This window comes from Apus apus, chromosome 7 (genome assembly GCF_020740795.1).
Source record: "Apus apus isolate bApuApu2 chromosome 7, bApuApu2.pri.cur, whole genome shotgun sequence".
In the NCBI taxonomy this organism is placed as follows: domain Eukaryota; kingdom Metazoa; phylum Chordata; class Aves; order Apodiformes; family Apodidae; genus Apus; species Apus apus.
The window spans coordinates 12998751-13017324 of NC_067288.1; the positions used below are offsets into that span (position 1 = coordinate 12998751).

Below are 18574 nucleotides of genomic sequence, written 5' to 3' on the forward strand. Positions count from 1 at the left end.
TCACTTTTTGAAGCTTAGGTTTTGGTAAAAAAATGGGAAAATACAGGAAAATTGTCATCTGTCATCAGAATTTTTTGATAGTTATATCAGATCTGCTCAAGGCTTGAAAAGTAGCAGAGAACTGGCACACGATGAATGTAAAACCTCTTTTTTAGGAGAGATCAGGGCAACTGCAGAACCTAAATCTTCTATCCTTGAAAGTAAATTGTTAGAAGCTGTTCTAAAAAACAGAATAAGTAAAAAGAAAAAAGAGTAAAGAAACCTCATTGAAGAGAAACTCAGCTGATTAAGTGAGCTCGGGCTTCCAAAAGCTTTTCATAGGGTCCCTCAATGGCAGATTTGAAAGAAATTAAGTTACCATAAGATTAGAGAGAAGAAACTCACATTAATAAATTAACTAGTTAAACATAGGAAACAATGTTAAGGAATAAATACTCCATTTTCACAGTGGATAGAGAGCTCCAGTAAAATGTTGTAGGGATCTGTGCTGGGTTCTGTGCTATTTAAAATGTATATCAACAATCTGGAAAAGAGAGAGAACTTCAAGAATGTAGACTTTTCTGGTAAGTGTAGGTATTATAGAGAGATAAAGATGTGACCTGACTTTGAAGGGTTGTGAAGGATCTTGCATTACTGAAGGACTGGCCAATGAACTGCCAGATAAAATTAAATGAAGATAAATGTAGTATGCACATGTCATAAAACAGTAATAAATTTATATATACAGTGATTGATTCTAAGCTTATACTAGGGTTACAGTAGAGAGCACTACAAAAATCTCACATAATGCTGAACAGCTTTGAAATAAGGCATATCAAACACAGAATTTCAGGGAAAGGAAGAGAAAACAAAGGAAAAACCATCAGTATGCCAGTGAATTGATTAATTTTATTTACACATTTTGAATACACTGTGTGGTTCAGTTTTTCTTGTCTCAGCAAAGGTGCAGGTTGATTGGAACCAGAAGGGTGATAGGTAGAAATGGACAGGAGACGTTTCACTATGACCTCATTCTCATAGGGCATTGCAGTGTGTGTTGAAGAAGGGATACTGAGCCGTGTAGCCTGTTCCTATGAGTTTACATTGTTGATTTGCAAAGACCTGGTGGAGTTGTATGCAGGACCAGAAGCCCTCTCCTGCCTCCCAGTCCTGTCTCAACCTTTGGTTCATTGTGCCTGTATTACATTTTGACGATCTGATTAGCATGTAATGACATTACTTGAACTCAAGCTGAGATGAAGATGTATTTTGTACTAGCTCGAAATTATGTGCTAAGGGAGTTGTAATACAAGTGCTGTCTTCAATTTACCAAGATTTGGAAGTCTGCATTTTCAGAGGGTCACCACAGATGATCCTATATGTAGAAACACAAGAAAGTCTGCTACAAATTTACCCAGTGGCAATGTCTGCATGTTCAAATGATCATGCGGGACATGCCATGGTGATTGGTACCAACTCATACAAGATTAATTTTGATTGTTTTGTTATTATTAATTTTTAGAGTATGATTATTAATCTGGTAAAGAGATGAAAAAACTCACTCTGACCATCAATTTGAAGGACTTTTAATTTTTTTTTAAGATAGCACGTATCTTTTGCTGGAAATTGCAATTTTTAACTGAAAATAGAACACATGGTAAATTAATTGAGATTTTTACACTCAATGTATGATTCAAATGGCTACATTTGTGGTAACAAATTAGGACCTTAAGGAGAAATGTGAGAAGATCTTTTATGTTTTGCTCTTGGAAAGCAGTTTTTTGGAGAAACCTGTCAAACTAGTTTAATGCAGAACTGTACTTTCTTTGTATGCTGTGACTTATTTTGTTTCTTTTACTTTCACATCTAAGATTTGACAAATAGTAAGTAGTTCAGTAAGGCAGAGCTTTATTCGTACATATGCTAAGAATATCCTTTTTATTTGGAGAGTGAGTTATTGATCTCTGCAAGAAAAGAACAATTTTCACAGTTTTGTGAGGGCTATGAGTGCAGCTTTAAAATTTTAGCCTTAGGTTGAGCACTAGGAGAAAATTAAAGCAGTTTCTGAAATACTTCACCAACCATCTCCTAGAAAATTACCCAATCTACTTGATTATTGGAAAAGACAAACTCCTTAATGGTAAACATCAGCTCAAGCCGGTTCAGGATGTGCTCTGGCACTCATTGATGCTAAAAACGCCTTTTTTGGAGGAATATGTGATTGGTCATTATGCAGGAGTATTGATAAAGAAAATGCACTATACATAAAGACAGTGTGATTAAAAGATCATTCTAGAGTGTAATTCTGCTGACAGTGATGTGACAAGTTGCATATTTTGTTCTTCTTATTAAGGTTGGAATTTCCTTTTATTTTTCTATGCAGACTATTATTTAGAAATAAAAGAAAAGCTTTTTAAACCCCCAACTATTTTCTCAGTTTGGTAAGTTACTGTGTGGACAATAGATTGCTGCAAAATTATCTGTGAAATCCAGCTGAATAACAGGCAGAGCATTCATTCTTTCTAGAAATCTCCTCTGTAAACTGCAACAAAGGAAATGGCATCACATGTTAAGAAATATCTGTACACTAAGATGTCCATTTCACCCCCGCCAATCTGTGCTTAAAATAGCAATAACAACCTTGGTGCAGGGCATTTCCTGGCGATTAATAACCGGCCAGGGTTAATGGCCCTCAGCAGTGCCTCGGGCCATCAACTCCTCCCAGCTAGTCATTACTCCCTGGGAAATGCCCTTTTCTGGATAGTTATTGTTTTAATATTAGGATGTAGAAGATGCCATTGGATTGGGAGAAAATTACCTTGTGGCAATATTAAAAAATAAAACCCCAAATGGAAAAAAAATAAAATTTTTAACAGTCAGTGATCCATCAAAATTAAAATATAGTTTGTAAGAATGCCAAAGATCTACTAAGCTTGTTACCTGTGCAAAACATTTATCCCCCAAATATTTCTCCCCAGTTTCCATTTCACGTTTGTCAGAGGAAACTGGGTAACTTACAAAATTTGTTCTTTTAAAATGCACAGTAGGTCTGACATTCATTTATATGGGCTGTGATATGATTTCAGTCTTTTATGAGGCACTGAGTGTGTGTGATTTGGATAATTTAACTTCTTCCCTTCTATGTAATGTATATTACAATAATAATGAAAAAGTATATTTATAGCTGATAAAAGTAGTAAGTATATGCTGTTCTTGTAGTCCATATTCTGCGCTTAATTTCTGTCATGTGGTGTACATTTTAGGCATTCTGCTAGAGCTCTAATGAAGAAAAATATGAAGGCTAGGTCTATATTTAAGTCTTGCTCACATAATTATGTAGGCTGGGGATACTAAAAATAAAATTGCATCTAACTTCTGTCCTGGCAGAACCCTGGTATAGATGCAGTTATACCATCAAACCGTTTATTTTTGTTCAGGAGCAAGTTAAGAGTTTACTTTACTGATATGAACTCTGTTGATAGTAGGAGGGCTGGCTCTATGCAGACATGTTCTAGCTTAGATAAGAAAGGCACAGGCACATGCTTGAATCTATCACAATTGGAGCCAGCTCTTCAGTGAGATTGACAGCAGCTGGACTATATCCCAGCCTCCTGTGCTTTCTGGGGAGGGGGGCTATGCAAAGATCTCAAATTCAGAGCAAAATGTGGGAATAAAGTGTTCCAAAAAGTGTTTTTTTTTCCTTATCCACTGAGGGAAATATGTAGATTAACAGAATTCTTAGTGGTCTCTGAACTGATCCTAATCTACACCTTTAACACTGCTGATAGCTTATGAACTTCTAATGCACATTGAGTTTAAGAACTATGATCATAAACTTCTACATAGTCTTTTTCAGCAAACTTCTCGTACCTGTCACATTTATATATTCTCGATCTCAGTTCACTCGCCCTTTGTATTTTAATTCCTTTTTTTATGTTCTGGTGGAAACTAATCAACTGTACTTGCTATTAAGGTTAAGTAGCAACTGCTAAACATGCAAAATAAGGTAGCCAGCAGGACGATAAATCAGCAGTAATGTGTTTCTGCATCTAAACCTTGTGTGCCTATCTAGTGGCAATAGTATATTCTTTTACGTGTTGAAGGAAAGATGTGACAGTAAGAACTTGTTTTCTGAATGCTTAAACCCAAATAAATATTTTAAAAGCTAATTTCAAGGAGACTAAATACATCCTTTTTTAGGAGTCGCATAAGTTAAATGAAATCTCTAAGAAAACAAGTGAGTACTTTTCTATCCTATTTCCTGCCGCTGCCCCTCTCAGTCCCACAAAACTCTGGAATAATGCTTTTGTGCTGCTTTATTTTTACATCTTTCTCATTATATATTTTTTAAGCTCAGGGCTCCTAATCTATTTCAAGCTTCATTTTTGTTTAATTCTCTTTATGTTTAGTGTTTAGGGTTTTTTTTTTAATTGTAGTTGTGTTGATTGCTTCAGTCTATACATAACAGCTAGTTAAGGTCTTAGGTTTGGAAAAAAATTATGTTGAATCTCTGTTCCTAAACTTCAAGGTAGTATTTCTGAAACTCTGTGCTGCTTTTTTGCAGTGTAAGAATCTGATAGACTTATTCATAGTTATACCATTCTTGGCCACCTAGCCATTCATAAGAGATATACCTCCACATTAAGATCTGAATACACTGGCAGAATGCTTCATTTAGGTAACTACAGCTCAGGTGAGAGTATATAGAGATTGTGTCAATTTTATAGGTACTCAAAATTCTTACCTGTGAGCAGTGCGTGCATTTCAAGATAAAGGGTGGGCATTAAAAATGGGTGTAAGTCACATTTGCATTCTCTTAGTGTTGTACTATTGGCACCCCTCTGGTTCCTAAAAGGACTTTCACCTTTGATTCTGCCAGAGGCATCCACATTTCACCTGATCTATTTTAAATTTATCTTTTTGGGAACACAACCCTCCCCCCTGCTGGGTCATTGATAAAATCTCTCCAACATTAGGTGGCAACTGGTTTTACAGTGTTTTCAATTGAATGAGACCAATAATCCTATTGACTGTTCAATACTTTTTAATTTTGAAGTGTCTACTCACAGAGCAGTATGCTGAAGAAGTTAGATAACAATGTTACTAAACATCCAAATAGTGAAAAGAGTAAGGCCTGATTTGGTTTCTCAGCATCTTCAGATAAGCTTCCCTAAAAGATGAAAAGGTGGGTGGAAATGGCAGTTAAGGAAGAAAGATTAGTCAGAAGGTAGCTGCCAGCTTCCAGCCTTTAATTTTGTAACTTCTTTGCTGCTGAAGTGTAGCCAAAAAACTTCTTGGGTCATCAGATATAACAGCTAGCTACTTAAGTAAGTTATAATGTCTGCATATAAAAAATAAAGTTGCCCTTATGAGATTTTCTGATCATATCTCAGATGGGAGCACTGAAGACCTGCCATCCTGAGGTCTGGTACATAGTGACAGTGCTGTTTGCTGAATTTTTGGCCCAGCTGGGAGATACCAGGGGATCATAGGAAGGATATGTGAAGAGACCAAGTTCAACAGAAAACACAGATTTTCATCTCCACTTCTTGAAAAGTTATGTGCCTGACAGAAAATAGTTTCTTTCTTTGCTATGAAAATATTTTAACATTTTTTCCAAATAAAAATATGTATTTATTTTGAAAAGTTTTTTGTATAGTCCACAAAGGATGTTTCTAGCCTACCTTAACTTCTTACCTTCTGGGGATGGGGATGTTTCTCACTGGTCCCACTCTGGCCATTGAAAAGATCCTTTGTTTCCAGCCCTGTGAATATTTGCAGATTGTTCCCTTTCATGAGGTGAACCTGTCCCATTAACCAGACAGGTTTTGGAGTGTGAGGAAGCCCTTCTCTTGGTGAAGTCCAATACCTAGGGCAGACAGGAGAGAATAGTCCCTTAGAACTGATAGGTCTCCCCCATTAAGCTGGCACGTCAAGCCTGAAGAAAGAACAAGCTTTATAGTTTTTTTGCACCCCTACCTAATGACTGTGCCCTCATCTATCAGAACAGCCTAACATAACCTAAGAGCTGTTAGTGCAAAATCGAGGTAAATTATCAGTGTTTTTCAGTATATCCCTACAGAGATAATGGTGCACAGAGAGTGGGTGAGTTGTGGAAGATGCAACTGGCTGACAAAACCACTCAGTCCTCCCAAGCATTGCTTTGGCACCAGGAATGTCACATCACAGGGCTCTGAAATGTAAAAAGGAGGGCTTTTTCTGTCTTCTCTCTGAGCCACATTTTACTCCACTGCCAGTACTTGATACTGCTAGTTTTCTTGGGCCTTCAAGGAAGTGAATTAAAAGAAGTCCTGGGGGGGAGGGAAGAAGGGAAGAGGTAGGATGGACTGCTTGAGGATGCAAAGAGACAGATTCGACTGGAGGAATTGCTAGCTGACTGAATGCAAGAGTTTGGCAACTCTGAAAAAGTTACTCAGTGTGCATTTTGTCTCTTTATTTTCTGCTGAATTTGTTTTCTAATAAGCTAAGCAGCTTTCCTGCTGAGTAATAGGGGAAATATATCTGCATGTCCCTAGAAGTAGTCAGGGAGTGGAAGGCACCTTAGGGCTCCTTTCAGTTAAGGGCTGCTCAGTCCCTCCATGGGAGCAGCCCTCAGCCCTTGAACATGTTTGTCTCCGATGGCTTCCCCTCTCAGAGGGGCAGCCTGCAGAGAGTTGCCCATTTTATTATGAGAGTAAACAATAACAGCAATGTGCTCAAAGAACTGTGTTTAAAAAGACTGTGTGTATATCTGAATAGATAATTTACTGAGAGAAAGATTTCTGAAGGTGGAGAAAAAAAATAAGCAAACCTTTGTTTCCTTTTGGCAGCCTTGTTTTCCATATGTGGTCCTGGGAATCGATAATGTGTCAGTACCCTGGTGTAAAGCTTTTGCTACAGGTCATAGCATGTGTCTGAAATACCATAGAATTAGATATATACTGCTTCTGTTAGCTTCTCCAATATTGTATTTGTCTCCTCTGCTTTCTCTTTATATTAAGTCAGTTTGGAAAATACAGAAATACAGCAGGGGCATGGCAGATCCACAAGAACTTGCAGGCATTGTTTGCTAGGAATACTGCTGAAAATGAGTATCTGTCTTTGCTCCTCTCTTGGAATCGGCCCTTGTTAACTTGCATCTTTTCCTTTCAGTAATGCTAATTTCCAGTCACCACATACTCATTTTCACTCATTCCTAAAGAGAATAAAGGTTGAACTAGGATAAGTTTCCTATGCAAAGTAAAATCCCAAATATTCTGTCAAATCTCCAGGGCAGTCTTCAGCCACATGGGTAATTTTCAATGGAGTTTGAAGGGTTTACCTGAAGCACTGAAATTTTCAACAGTCTATCATGAAATTGGCATACTTTTTCCAATAGTATAATATATTTGAGTTTCCCTAAAGTGTTTTGTACAAATGCTACATTTTCTTTCATTAAACATCTGTTTCAGGGAACTCATATTCCATGGTCTGTTTTTCACTCTTCAGGAATTATCATGTCTTTAATTAAAGAGTGCCCTGAAGTATGGGATGTACAGGTGCGTCAGAAGGTCTCTTTTTTTTTCTATCCCTTCATTTTTGCTTTCAGTCCTATTCCAAGTTGCTAGGACTTGTTCAATGTTTTAATAGAAAAGTTAGCTTTTAATTTAACCACACTTTACATGTGCGTGTTCTGTGTCTACACATTTATGTGTACAAGCAGGGCTAAGGGCATGGTATCTCTACCCTTGCCGTAAGAGTGGCTGATATGGTGCTGAGTCTCCTGTGGCAGAGGAGCATTTTCAACACCGAACTGCTGCTTTGTTTTCCTATGGGTGCAGCCAGTCCTAAAGAGCAATCTGTTTAGCTTCATGCTCCCATCAAAGCCACAGTATTCTGTTACTTTACAAAGAAATGGGTTTGTTTGTAACCCTTGGTTTTTTATTTGTCTGAGGAAGTTAGACTCTAACAAGTCTAGGCCTTAATTTAATGCCATAGCTCAGTGTACTCACTGACATCCATCAAATAATCTCATTAAATAGGTGGAATCTCATTGATAGAACTAGGGTCACCATACAAAAATAACTGCCTTTGAAAATAAGCTTCTCTGCTTAGCCTCTGAAGAGAATCATTGTTGTTTTCTGTCCATGCTGAATTTGTGAGTATGGTAAGGTAGGCAAATGGTAATATTTTCAAACTCCTGTCATGAGTTTCTCTTGACTTACTTGTGCGCTGATAATATTTGGCCTGTTTTTGTGTCGCTCTGTCTCACTTTGCACTTGAAAAATCAAACTGGAGATCTCAATATAAAGTAAGAAGACAAAGATAAGGCTTTGTTTGGAAGGTTTGCTACAGGACATCAGCTAAATAACAAACACACTAATATCCCCTATTTGTCTCATTTTCATTGACTCAAATTATCTTAAATTTATTTGAAGTGCAAGTAAAGGAGGAAAAGAATGAATGGTTAGAGATTGTTAAATTATTTACTCTCTGCTCCCTGAAAAAAAGGAGAAAAGAAGCAGAATTATAGGTCAGCAGTGTCAAGACATTCTGCATTTCTTGTCTTTATCATCATGCGGAATCTTTTTATTAAGGCAGCATAGAAATAATAGATTTATGGACTGAAGGTACAATGTTTAATATGTCCATATCCATCTAGATTGACAGTTCCTACCAGCATGAATTTCCCGGGAGAGACAGTGTTACTGGTGTCAGTGGATGGCATCATTTACTTCAGTGTTCCATTATTAAATTGATAACAAGATAATTCCTCTGCTTCTCAGAGACATGACAGGGTTTACAATTGTTAACTTTCTTATTGCATGGGATTTGATGTTCTAGGTAGTTTTTAATAAGAATCTTATTTTTATTTCAGTTCTGCAACACACCAAAAATTACAACAAGAAAGTACAGATCAAGAGAAACCTGGTTGTGTCTACAAGGCATCAAAATCAGGCTATGTCTAGAGGGTTATTTTTACAACAGTAGGACTTTGTGCTCCTGTGTTTTTTCAATACTGCATGTTTAAGCATGTTTGTACAAAACAGAATATTGGCTGCAGTTGTACCCTTATATTGAGCAGCTGGTGTTAGAAATGTTCTGTACATTGGTAATTCTGGCTGGATGATTTTGAGGATGTTCATTTAATCAGCCATTGTCTATTTGGAAAAGCAGAGGACTGACACAAGTGGCACTAAATAGCAGTAAACCTCAAAAGATCTTTCTGCTGCACGATGTGGCGTAGCTGTGAGTTCGTCCTGAACCTGGCATGTGAGAGGCAGGGTTACAGAGGCAGGCTAGTGGTGCAAGTCTCAGTAGGGTGGAAAAGCTTTATCAACCCAGAAAGTCCCGTGGTGCTGTTGTTTATTCCCTTGCTGCTCACTCTTTGCTACCAAGACTGCACCTAAGAGCTATAGGGTAGAGGAGACTGTCCTGTGATCAGTATGTTTCCTTCTTCCATATGTGAAAATAAAAAGATTGAGAAGCCTATATGCAGCATGTGTGGTTTTCAGTTGGATATTTGCAAAATTGTTTTTCACATCATTGAAGTAGCTGGATTGTTCAGTAGAAAATTGTTCTTTATTAACTTTTCACCAAGCACCTGGTGGACCACATGCTCTTGTAGCTACACTTGTGCAGGACCTTCACGAAACGCTCCAAGTATGCTGGCTTTTTCTGGTTGTGGGGGAGGGATAGTGTAGGTCAGAACTGAGTGCATGTGTACCCCTCATTCAGACAGACGAGGGGTTTGATGTTGTGAAATTATTTAGCTGCCAAGAAGTTCGGCTCTCCTGATGTGCTTGCATAGATGTAGGTGTCTCTTCCACTGGTGAATGGTGAACTAAATGTGTTCTATCTGCCATTGTTTTAGAAATCTTCAGTGTCGAGCTTCTTCCCAGTAAATGCTTCCTGAGGAATTTTGGTTTAAAAAAATTGGAGTCTTTTCAGACTAAGCAGGTTTTGTGGCAAGGCTATAGCCTTGTTTATGAAGAAGAAACATCTTGAAAGGAAGACTGAGATATTTCTGTCTTACCCAAACAAAAATATCTTCTGAAATTTAGATTGATCAAGAATAATTTTATATATATTTGAAATCTGGTTCAATCTCTGCACTTCCTCTATCCACGGCAATTTTCCTGTTCCATATCTCTGCTTCCTAAACAGGTAGCTGTTTAATAGACCAAGTTCTTCAGCCCTGAAAGCTCCTCTTGATTTTACAGCTTTCAGGGAACTGTCTGATAAAGACAATGTTAAGATCTCTGAAAGAGCTGTGCAAATAAAAAATAAAACCCTTGGGCTTTTTGCAAGTTTTTGAGAAAGCAGAAGGGGTGGTGGGTTGAGGCCAGCAGTAGTGTCTAAAAGGAGCATCTATGGGCATTTGGTGCAGAACTGTCCTCAAGCCTGGTGCAGCTATGAGAAGGGGACACGCAGGGAAGAGAAAGCAGAAATTATGTGGGTGGCTGAATTTCCTGAAGTGCAGCGAGGTTACTCACAGACCTGGAAGAATAGGTTAGGAACAGATACGGGCTGTGGCCTGTGTTAGATGGCCAAAATAAATATGGTTATTCCAGGCATGAGTGTAGAGGATTGTAATTCCATTGTGTCTACTGGGAAGTTTTCTCAAATTTGCAAGAATTGACAGTGTTCACATTTAAATCCAGCTGACTGCAATTGTTTTCAGACTCTCTGAGTGTACTGAAACTCCCTCATTCCCTGCAGAGCAGTACAGGACAAATGGTAATTGTCTACCTAGAGTTTTACTGCTGTCTGGTTTTAAATAGATGTTCTCAGGATTGTTTGACCCAAAGTAGGACCAGTTATTTTCTTTCCTACTTCTTTTTGTTTTGCAACCTCTTGCAGTGAATCTGTGTGTTAAGGAAGAAAGATAACTTAAAAATACACACAGTGGTGAACCTCATCCTTTTTATTTCTTTTCATGTTATTGCATTCATAAGACATCCACATAGAGATAATTAAAGAGAAAAACAAAACAAAACAAGATTCTAGTTTAAGCTTCCAGGGGATTATTATAAACAGGGAGAAAAAATATTTTAAGGATTATGTGAAGTAGCTTGTCAGTGTCCTTTTAAGTAGAACAACTATTAATGCATTAGTTACAAAATTGTGTGAAATGTAGCTTTCTACTAGGTGCTTTAGCTACAGTATGTTAATCTTTAATTGTGTCCCAAATCGTATATTACATACCCTCCCTGTCAGTCTCCCCTCCCTCCAACAAAAAGTTTTATCGTAAACCTTCTTTTTCCATGAGCAGTCAAGAAAATCCTGTACGCAGATCAGTGTCTGATGTTAGAAACATACATTTGCCCCTTTATAAGCATTAGGAGAAATTGTCTGTTGCCTTGTGTGATGTCAAGGCACAGAGACCTTGTCTGGTGACATCTGTCACTGTGAGGGGGAGCAGGGCCTGCAGGGCCAATGCACTCCTTGAGACAGGGTGGGGTGGGCAGGATCTCTCAACAATAGGCAAAATAGCAGTTTGGATGAAAAAGAAGAGGGAACAGCATATGACAGCTCTTCTTCTGGCCTGGAGTAAGGAATGAGCTAGGGATCCCACTGTGCTTCAGTCATACATAGTTTTGGAGGCAGCCCCTCAGTCAAGCTTTGACAAAGCTGCAATTTAGTCCACCTTCAAGTACCACTTACTGCACTTTAGCAGCAGCTTTATTGTAGAACCTGTCAATAGTCACTTTCTTAAGCTGGGCAAGCGTGGTCCGGCCTTGCACTTTTGGTTCAAACAACTGTAATTAAACTCATGTCAGGTTGCCACTGCAAATTTCCAGAGTCAAGAGGAAGAATGTGTTCTCCAGGGGTGCTCCTGGGCTGGGCCATGTGCAGGACTTCTATGAGATACCAGCTGTTTGCAGCTATTGAAGTTGCAGAAGTGGTAATATGGCACCTGGCATTGTTGGCATCAAAGATCTAAGAGAAGAAAAATTGAAATAGTGAGAAGAGACTGAGAGGTTGAAATGCAATGCAATTTTTGTTAATTACCTTCCAATAAAAACTCTGGGTTTTATCACTTGTTATGGTTACTTGTCTTTTGTTATTCTCTTTCTAGGTAATAGTAGAGAATATTCCATGTTTTATGTATTAATTCTGGTGTGTAATTTTAAGAGCAGATTCAAACCTCAAAAATCACAGATAATGTTCCTAAATATCCACATACAATAATTACTTTTGTTCTGGTCATGCGTTATTCGAAATTAAAAGACTGTAGAGGCATTTGGAGAAGAACAGTTACTTGGTGAAGGACAGGTTTTTAACATGGAGTGCCGGAGGATCTGTTTCCAACTAGGAATCAGTTTAATTTCAAGTTACAGGAGAACACTGGAGAAAAAAGGAGAATAAAATCCCTACTATTTTTAAAGTTTCATTATTGCCACTGAGATCATAGTTTTCATGTGAACAGTCACTCCAGAAATGTAATTTTTGCTTTCAGTTGTTGTTGTAATTGTAAAGCACTGCTTCTGTCAAAAGTATGTACTTAAGTTTAAATGTGAATGCTACAACTAATCAATATTAAATAAACAAGTTGTCTTAATTAACAGCTCTTTAAAACATCTTGTCCCTGCTTGTTTATACACTGCCAGCAGAAATTTCAAATTTCAGTATTAACACTTGACATAAACTAACTCAGCTACTTGTGAATATAGTCAGCCACCCTTCTTGTCCTACAACTTTCCCTGCTAAACATTTGGTTTGTTTTAAGGCTGAATTGTGCAGATTTCTGATGCACGTTGGATTGTGACTGCAACCGTGAAAATCCTTATCATGTTGTTAGCGTATGAGTTGTTTGGTCTGGGTTGTGGGTTTTTTTGCTTTAGTTAGTTTATAAAGTGTGAATTTTACAAGTTACTGTTTTGAGCTAACTTCTAGTTAATACATATTTTAACTAGTTTATTACTCTGCTTTTTTTTTTTCTCATATATATTTTATTAAACTGGTTTTTCATAATTTGCTTTTTTAAAAATAGATTCTTAAATAGATTGTAGATTCTTTTTTAATATATTTTTTTTCCTGGGCATGCAAATTATCTTGCATATTCAAATAGGACACAGATCAAATTATTTTCAGAAACATTTGACATATAGAACTGTATCATGTTTTTGAAATTATGAAAAATGTATGGTATAGGAGAGAAAATTTTTACCTCTGTCAAGAGAGGAATAGAAGTGTGGCCAGTAACAATTGTGTGCATTTAATGAAAAGCTTAGTCTTCTGTTTATGCCAGAGGTGCGCACAAATGGGCACCTGCAGGCAAGGCAAGCACTTCATCAATTTCTTTCCTTCTCAAAAGGCTCCCATCTTGCAGGCATCAGCCAGAAGGGTAGAAGGGTAGGTAGTCTGCAGGTAGGTGGATCGTATATTGATAGGTGTAGGTTCATCTGAGCAAAATAGTGGAAATAATAGTGATGATGATAAGTGGTATTGTCCTATTAAATTAATAGTTTGTAACCCTACTGTGTCTTACTTTCTCTCTAGCTGCCTTCCTTTTTAAAGTATGTATCCCTCCCTTCTAAATATACTAAATACCTTTCATATGGAGATAGTTAGGGATTTTACAGTTTCCAGCAATTATATGTATTGGACTATTTTTCTATACCATACTTGTCAGTATTTTGCCTTCTATGAATGAGTCATTAACCTTCAGCATTGTGGGAAAGTTCAAGAGAAGTGTTGCACTGACTGGGAGTGACAGATTAAGCTCATCTTAGAATTTATGCAGGCAGTAAAATTTATTAGGAAAGGAAAAGAGATATTAAAAGCAAATTTCATCTTACCTGTAAATCAAACTTACATGTGAAATTTTCATGCATTTCACTTAAGAATAATAAAGAATAAATAAGCAAGAGCATGGGCAGTTGTTTTTCTGTTCGCGTCTCATGGCATTTCCTTTAAACACAACCTGAAATGGTACTGTGCTCCTAAGTTCTGTGGTTTCTTTTTCTGGTTTATCCTTTTAGCTGCTGCAATATAGATCACTTGTTTTTTTCTTGCAAGCCTCATCATTCTAAGAAGTCCTCCATGCAGGAGTTCCTGGGCTGCATTACCTCCTGATCTCACCACGAATGTATCGACTTCAGAGTTTCAGTGTCTGATGATCTTTGATGGGTCCAGAACAAGTGATTTTGGTTTAGTCTTAAATAGAAATTAACGTTGTGACTTGCACTGGCCATTGAAAGGAGGAGTAGCTGACAACAGTAAATAGTGCTGTATGCAACTGGAAAAGGGTGTGCCTAGCTGCCCTCCCAGAAGAATCCTGAAGCTTTCTAAAGATGTTAGAGGCAGCAGTAGCTATAGAGAGAACCTGGACCTGAAAGGGCAGTTTTCCTGGTGGACTCTGTGACTGTGTGTCTAGAAAAGCCTTTGTTTTTCCTTTAGCTGGTTTTCCTCGATGACTTAAAAAGTAGGAATAAGATAGATGTTTTTGCATACTGTTTCTCATCCCCAGTAAAATATATTTCACTTAGTAGTAAACAGCTGGGAGTTCCCACATGCAGGCATTTACTGGAGTCACAGTAAAATACAGTATTACAAAATCTGGTAATGTGGCTTGAAATGATTGCATATACATTGTTTTCAGATTCTGATTGCCAGTATCATGTGCACCTATAGCAGGGAGGACTGGACTGAACTTTCAAAAATGGCTGAGGTAATGGTTCCTTTTTTTATTCTCCTTAAAAACAAGAGCTGCAATAAGGAATTTCTTGAAAGAAACAGATTCAAAGTCAAAAATTATAATTTAAAGCATGTCCATTGTAATTTGCTTATTCTGTGTTTTCATTAAAATGTTGGAAAGATAAATTTAAAGGAAATTTGTTCTGTGAAAATGATCCATTGGACTTTTAAGCAGTACCTGGAAAGCCTTCAGTCTTTGAATCTATATGCTTTTTATTTGCATTTTAAACAAACTGTATATTATGACGGATACCCTGATAAAATTTAATTCTACCTTTGAGAGCCTAACTTGATCTTACCTTGCCCACAGGCACACTAGTTTGACAGCACCAGAAGAAATTTTGAATATAAAACTCTTGAATATTTAAAGTATAAAAGGCTCATTTAATGCTATTCTAGTTTTAATACAGACTTTCAAAAACGATAGCAGAGAAAACTGGAGTATAAAATAGTCAGCAGGCTTCCTATAATATAAATCTAATCTTACAAAAATGCAAACAGACTATGCACCTGAAATTTTTATTCAATTTGAAGGAGAAAAAACCCAACTATTTAAAAACATGTATCTGTGTCTATAGGGAGTAGTATAAAAAATACTTAATTAAGACCACAGTAATTTTGTTCAGAAAGATGTCTATATCTGAATGTAATACGAAGTTCTGATTTTAAAATAAAACTGGATTTTAGTACATTTAAGCAAAGAAAAAACTTAGCTTCTGATTATTGCTAGTATAAGCTCACATTTCAATGTTTTAGAAGTATTTTATATATATATATATGAGTTTTTACATATGTATAGATGTGGGTGTGGATACGTTAAATTTGTGTTTTCATATGGCTGAATCTGCATGTTTGGACATCGTTATTCCTTTATTCACAGTGCCTATGGTGATGTAGGAAGACACTTATTTTCTTTGAGTTTTTAAAATTTATTTTTAAAAAAAATCACTTTGGGGACCAAGGGAAGTAAAATTAAACATTATCAGTAATTGGCTTGGTGATCTTCAACATTAGTCCATTTTATACCTGTATTTACCTAATTGACCATGAAATCCTTTGTGGAATCTGCACTTGACAGGAGCAGTGCCGCTTTTAAACTGACAAAGATGAATGGCTTTATTATGCTATTTGCTCCTCTTTTTTAATCCAGTGGCACTGCTATCCAGTTTTAAGACAGATATTTCCAATCTGTGTTTCTGCTCCTTTAGAAAAAACACAGTTATTGAAATGCACTTAATAATGTGCAATGTATGTAACTTTCTTCCGCAAAGCAGCAGTTAGTCTGCACTCTGTGGAGAGCAGCATGCTTGTTTGGTGTGCTCTGGAATCCACAGCTGAAGAGCAGCAATATTTAATTGCATGTGTAGGATCCTACCTAGAAGGTAATAGATGTGGCTTTCCAAAGATCAGAAGCCCCAGAAGGTACCACAGTGCCTCTCGGCAGGAGGACGACCTATTCATACAAAAGGTCAGCCTGTCAGGCAGGCCGACAGCCCCAGCAGCAGCACGGCATAGTTGGGCTTGCAGAGCTACCCAGGACCTGGAGGATTCCTGAAAGTGATGGATGGCTTCTCCCTCCTCACATGCTCGGAGAGCTGCTGAACCATGGCCACACAGCAGGCAAAGTTACTCCAGTTCAATAAGCAAAAACAAAATGCGAATGCAAAACAAAACACTAGTTACAGCCATGTGGAAGGCAACGAGAGAGGTCCTTGTCTCAGGCTGGAGCAGTTCAGCAGGAAGGAAGAGGAGCATGTTGGTTGGTGTGCTGCCCTTGTACTCCTTGGCTCCTTTGCCTTTTAAATTGTAGCTAATTGAGGGTGCTGAAGAGAAATTAGCATGGATAATCTGTTTGTATAGACGTTCTTTAATACTCTGTTGTTTGACTTCAGAAACAAAAATATTCAATTACAAAAGCTATGACACCGTACAGGTACCCGCAGAAAATTTAGATATTAAATTCATTAAATCAGAAAAGATAAATTTGCTACTGAGTCACAGCTCTTCAGAGCACAGAAGCACCTGGGTAACACTGACTACTGAACCTCGCTCTCAGTGCTGCCCTAAGGCCCCGTAATTACATTTCATTTTTTAACATTTTCCAGAACTGACTCCATGTTGTGCTTCTCTTATTTTAATTTATTTTTTACTCTAATTTCCTTTGTAATTCGGGAAACCACATCAGGTTTTGAATTTTTTCTCTGTAATGTTCAACACATTTCTTTTTCAGTCTATCATAACTGTAGCTTTCTCTTAACAAAAAGAAAAAATTTTAAAAAAATCAAGTCAAATGTGCAAAGAAGTCTATTTAACATGAAGAGTAAATGCTACAGGGAAGAGTACATTACTTGAAGTTAATTTTACATTTTTTTCCCTTTGCATGTTTCATAGGTGGCTGGTGCAGATGCGCTGGAGTTAAATTTATCGTGTCCTCACGGTATGGGGGAGAGAGGCATGGGCCTGGCCTGTGGGCAGGTAGGACTGTAACTGCAATTTCTTTCATGTCACTTCAGCAATCTTGCACTACCACATTGATAGTTACACCTCAGGGGGAAGACAGAAGCAGCAGATTACTGGTTTGAGATTTTTAGGTTGAATGTGTTTAAATATTTAGTGCTGAAAGGAAAAAAAAAAAAGAGGAAGGAAAAAAAGACAGAAGCTGTGAATATACAAACTGCTTAGTTTTGCTGAGAACAAAAATGCATTATGTATTTGACAAGGAACAAGATGAAAATAAATAATTTCCAAAAAGCACTTGGATAGAATTTGTAGTTTTCCATTTCAGCGCCCTTTAGTTAACTTTTAGATCACAACCCAGTAACTACTGCAGATATCAATAATGACTTTGAAAGACATGAGATATACACACAATTCATTTAGCAATTTTAAGCATATGAACTCAGCTGTATTTTAGAATCATGGAACAGGACATACCTTCTGGTAGTGACACCTACAGGCAATGCTTTCTCTTTTCATAGAATCATAGAACTATTCAGGTTGGAAAAGACCCTTGGGATCACTGAGCCCAACCATCATCCCTATTCTACAAAGTCCTCCCAAACTTTTAAAAGCCTGTGTTTTGTAACCTATAGGTTTGATGGTTTATACAGTTTAGGTTGGCATTATCCATGCCTGATGTCTTTGCTGTGTTGAAATCTGATGCAGAGTTTATCAGTACATCCCATGACTTCAGTTAGGAGATGGTGCATTGCTTTGACCATGAAAATAAACATGCACAAAAGCCAATTCTCATACTAATACCCTTTTGAAGTTTTCAGATTTTTGCACATTTTGGTCATGGTTTGAAATTTGTTTTGGCTCTTAAATAATGCCCAAATGTGGTGAACCTGGAAGTCTCTGTAACAGACTAACTCAGTAGTCCAGATTGTCCCCACCTGAGATGGCAGCAGGCAGTAGAAAGGTGCTGTGTGGTCAGAGAGAGCTCTGAAGTTCTCACACAGAAGCTGAAACAGGTTCCTTTCCCGCATGTGCTTTTTTTTTTTTTTTTTTTTTTTGCATATGTTATTTCCAGCTTTCCTTGGTTGGAATAATATATGCATGTGAAGTTGCTTAGATGTGTAGTCAGTAGGGAGCTGTCTGGCTACATGAGTTTTTACATATCTTTCAGCTATTGTAAAATCAGAGAACGAAATACAAAATCTGAGCACTCAGGGCTTTCGTGTGGATTTGTGACTCTCCTTGGAGGAGATCAGATCCATAAAGCAAGAAGAAGATTACATTATATATACATATATGTTTGTATAATAAAGTTTCTCTTGTCCTCATACAATATGGATATTATTTTGCATATTTAAAGTATGCTACTCTTGCTTAAATATATTCTTCTGTTTTCTTAACTGTCTCACCAAAATGAGAGCTCAGAAAAGAATCTACTTTTTTAGACAAATGAATG

General features: G+C 37.4%; 1 protein-coding gene across 2 annotated transcripts in view; it reads left to right on the plus strand.

The window, feature by feature from the left end:
* Window positions 1-18574, plus strand: part of DPYD (dihydropyrimidine dehydrogenase) — a 335213-nt gene that overhangs the window by 213009 nt on the left and 103630 nt on the right. The window contains exons 15-16 of one of the 2 annotated variants that reach the window (XM_051624784.1): window positions 14567-14635; window positions 17053-17136. In XM_051624784.1, coding sequence (XP_051480744.1) covers window positions 14567-14635; window positions 17053-17136 — 153 coding nt within the window. The remainder of the gene's footprint in view (window positions 1-14566; window positions 14636-17052; window positions 17137-18574) is intronic. The other variant, XM_051624785.1, reaches the window with a different exon arrangement.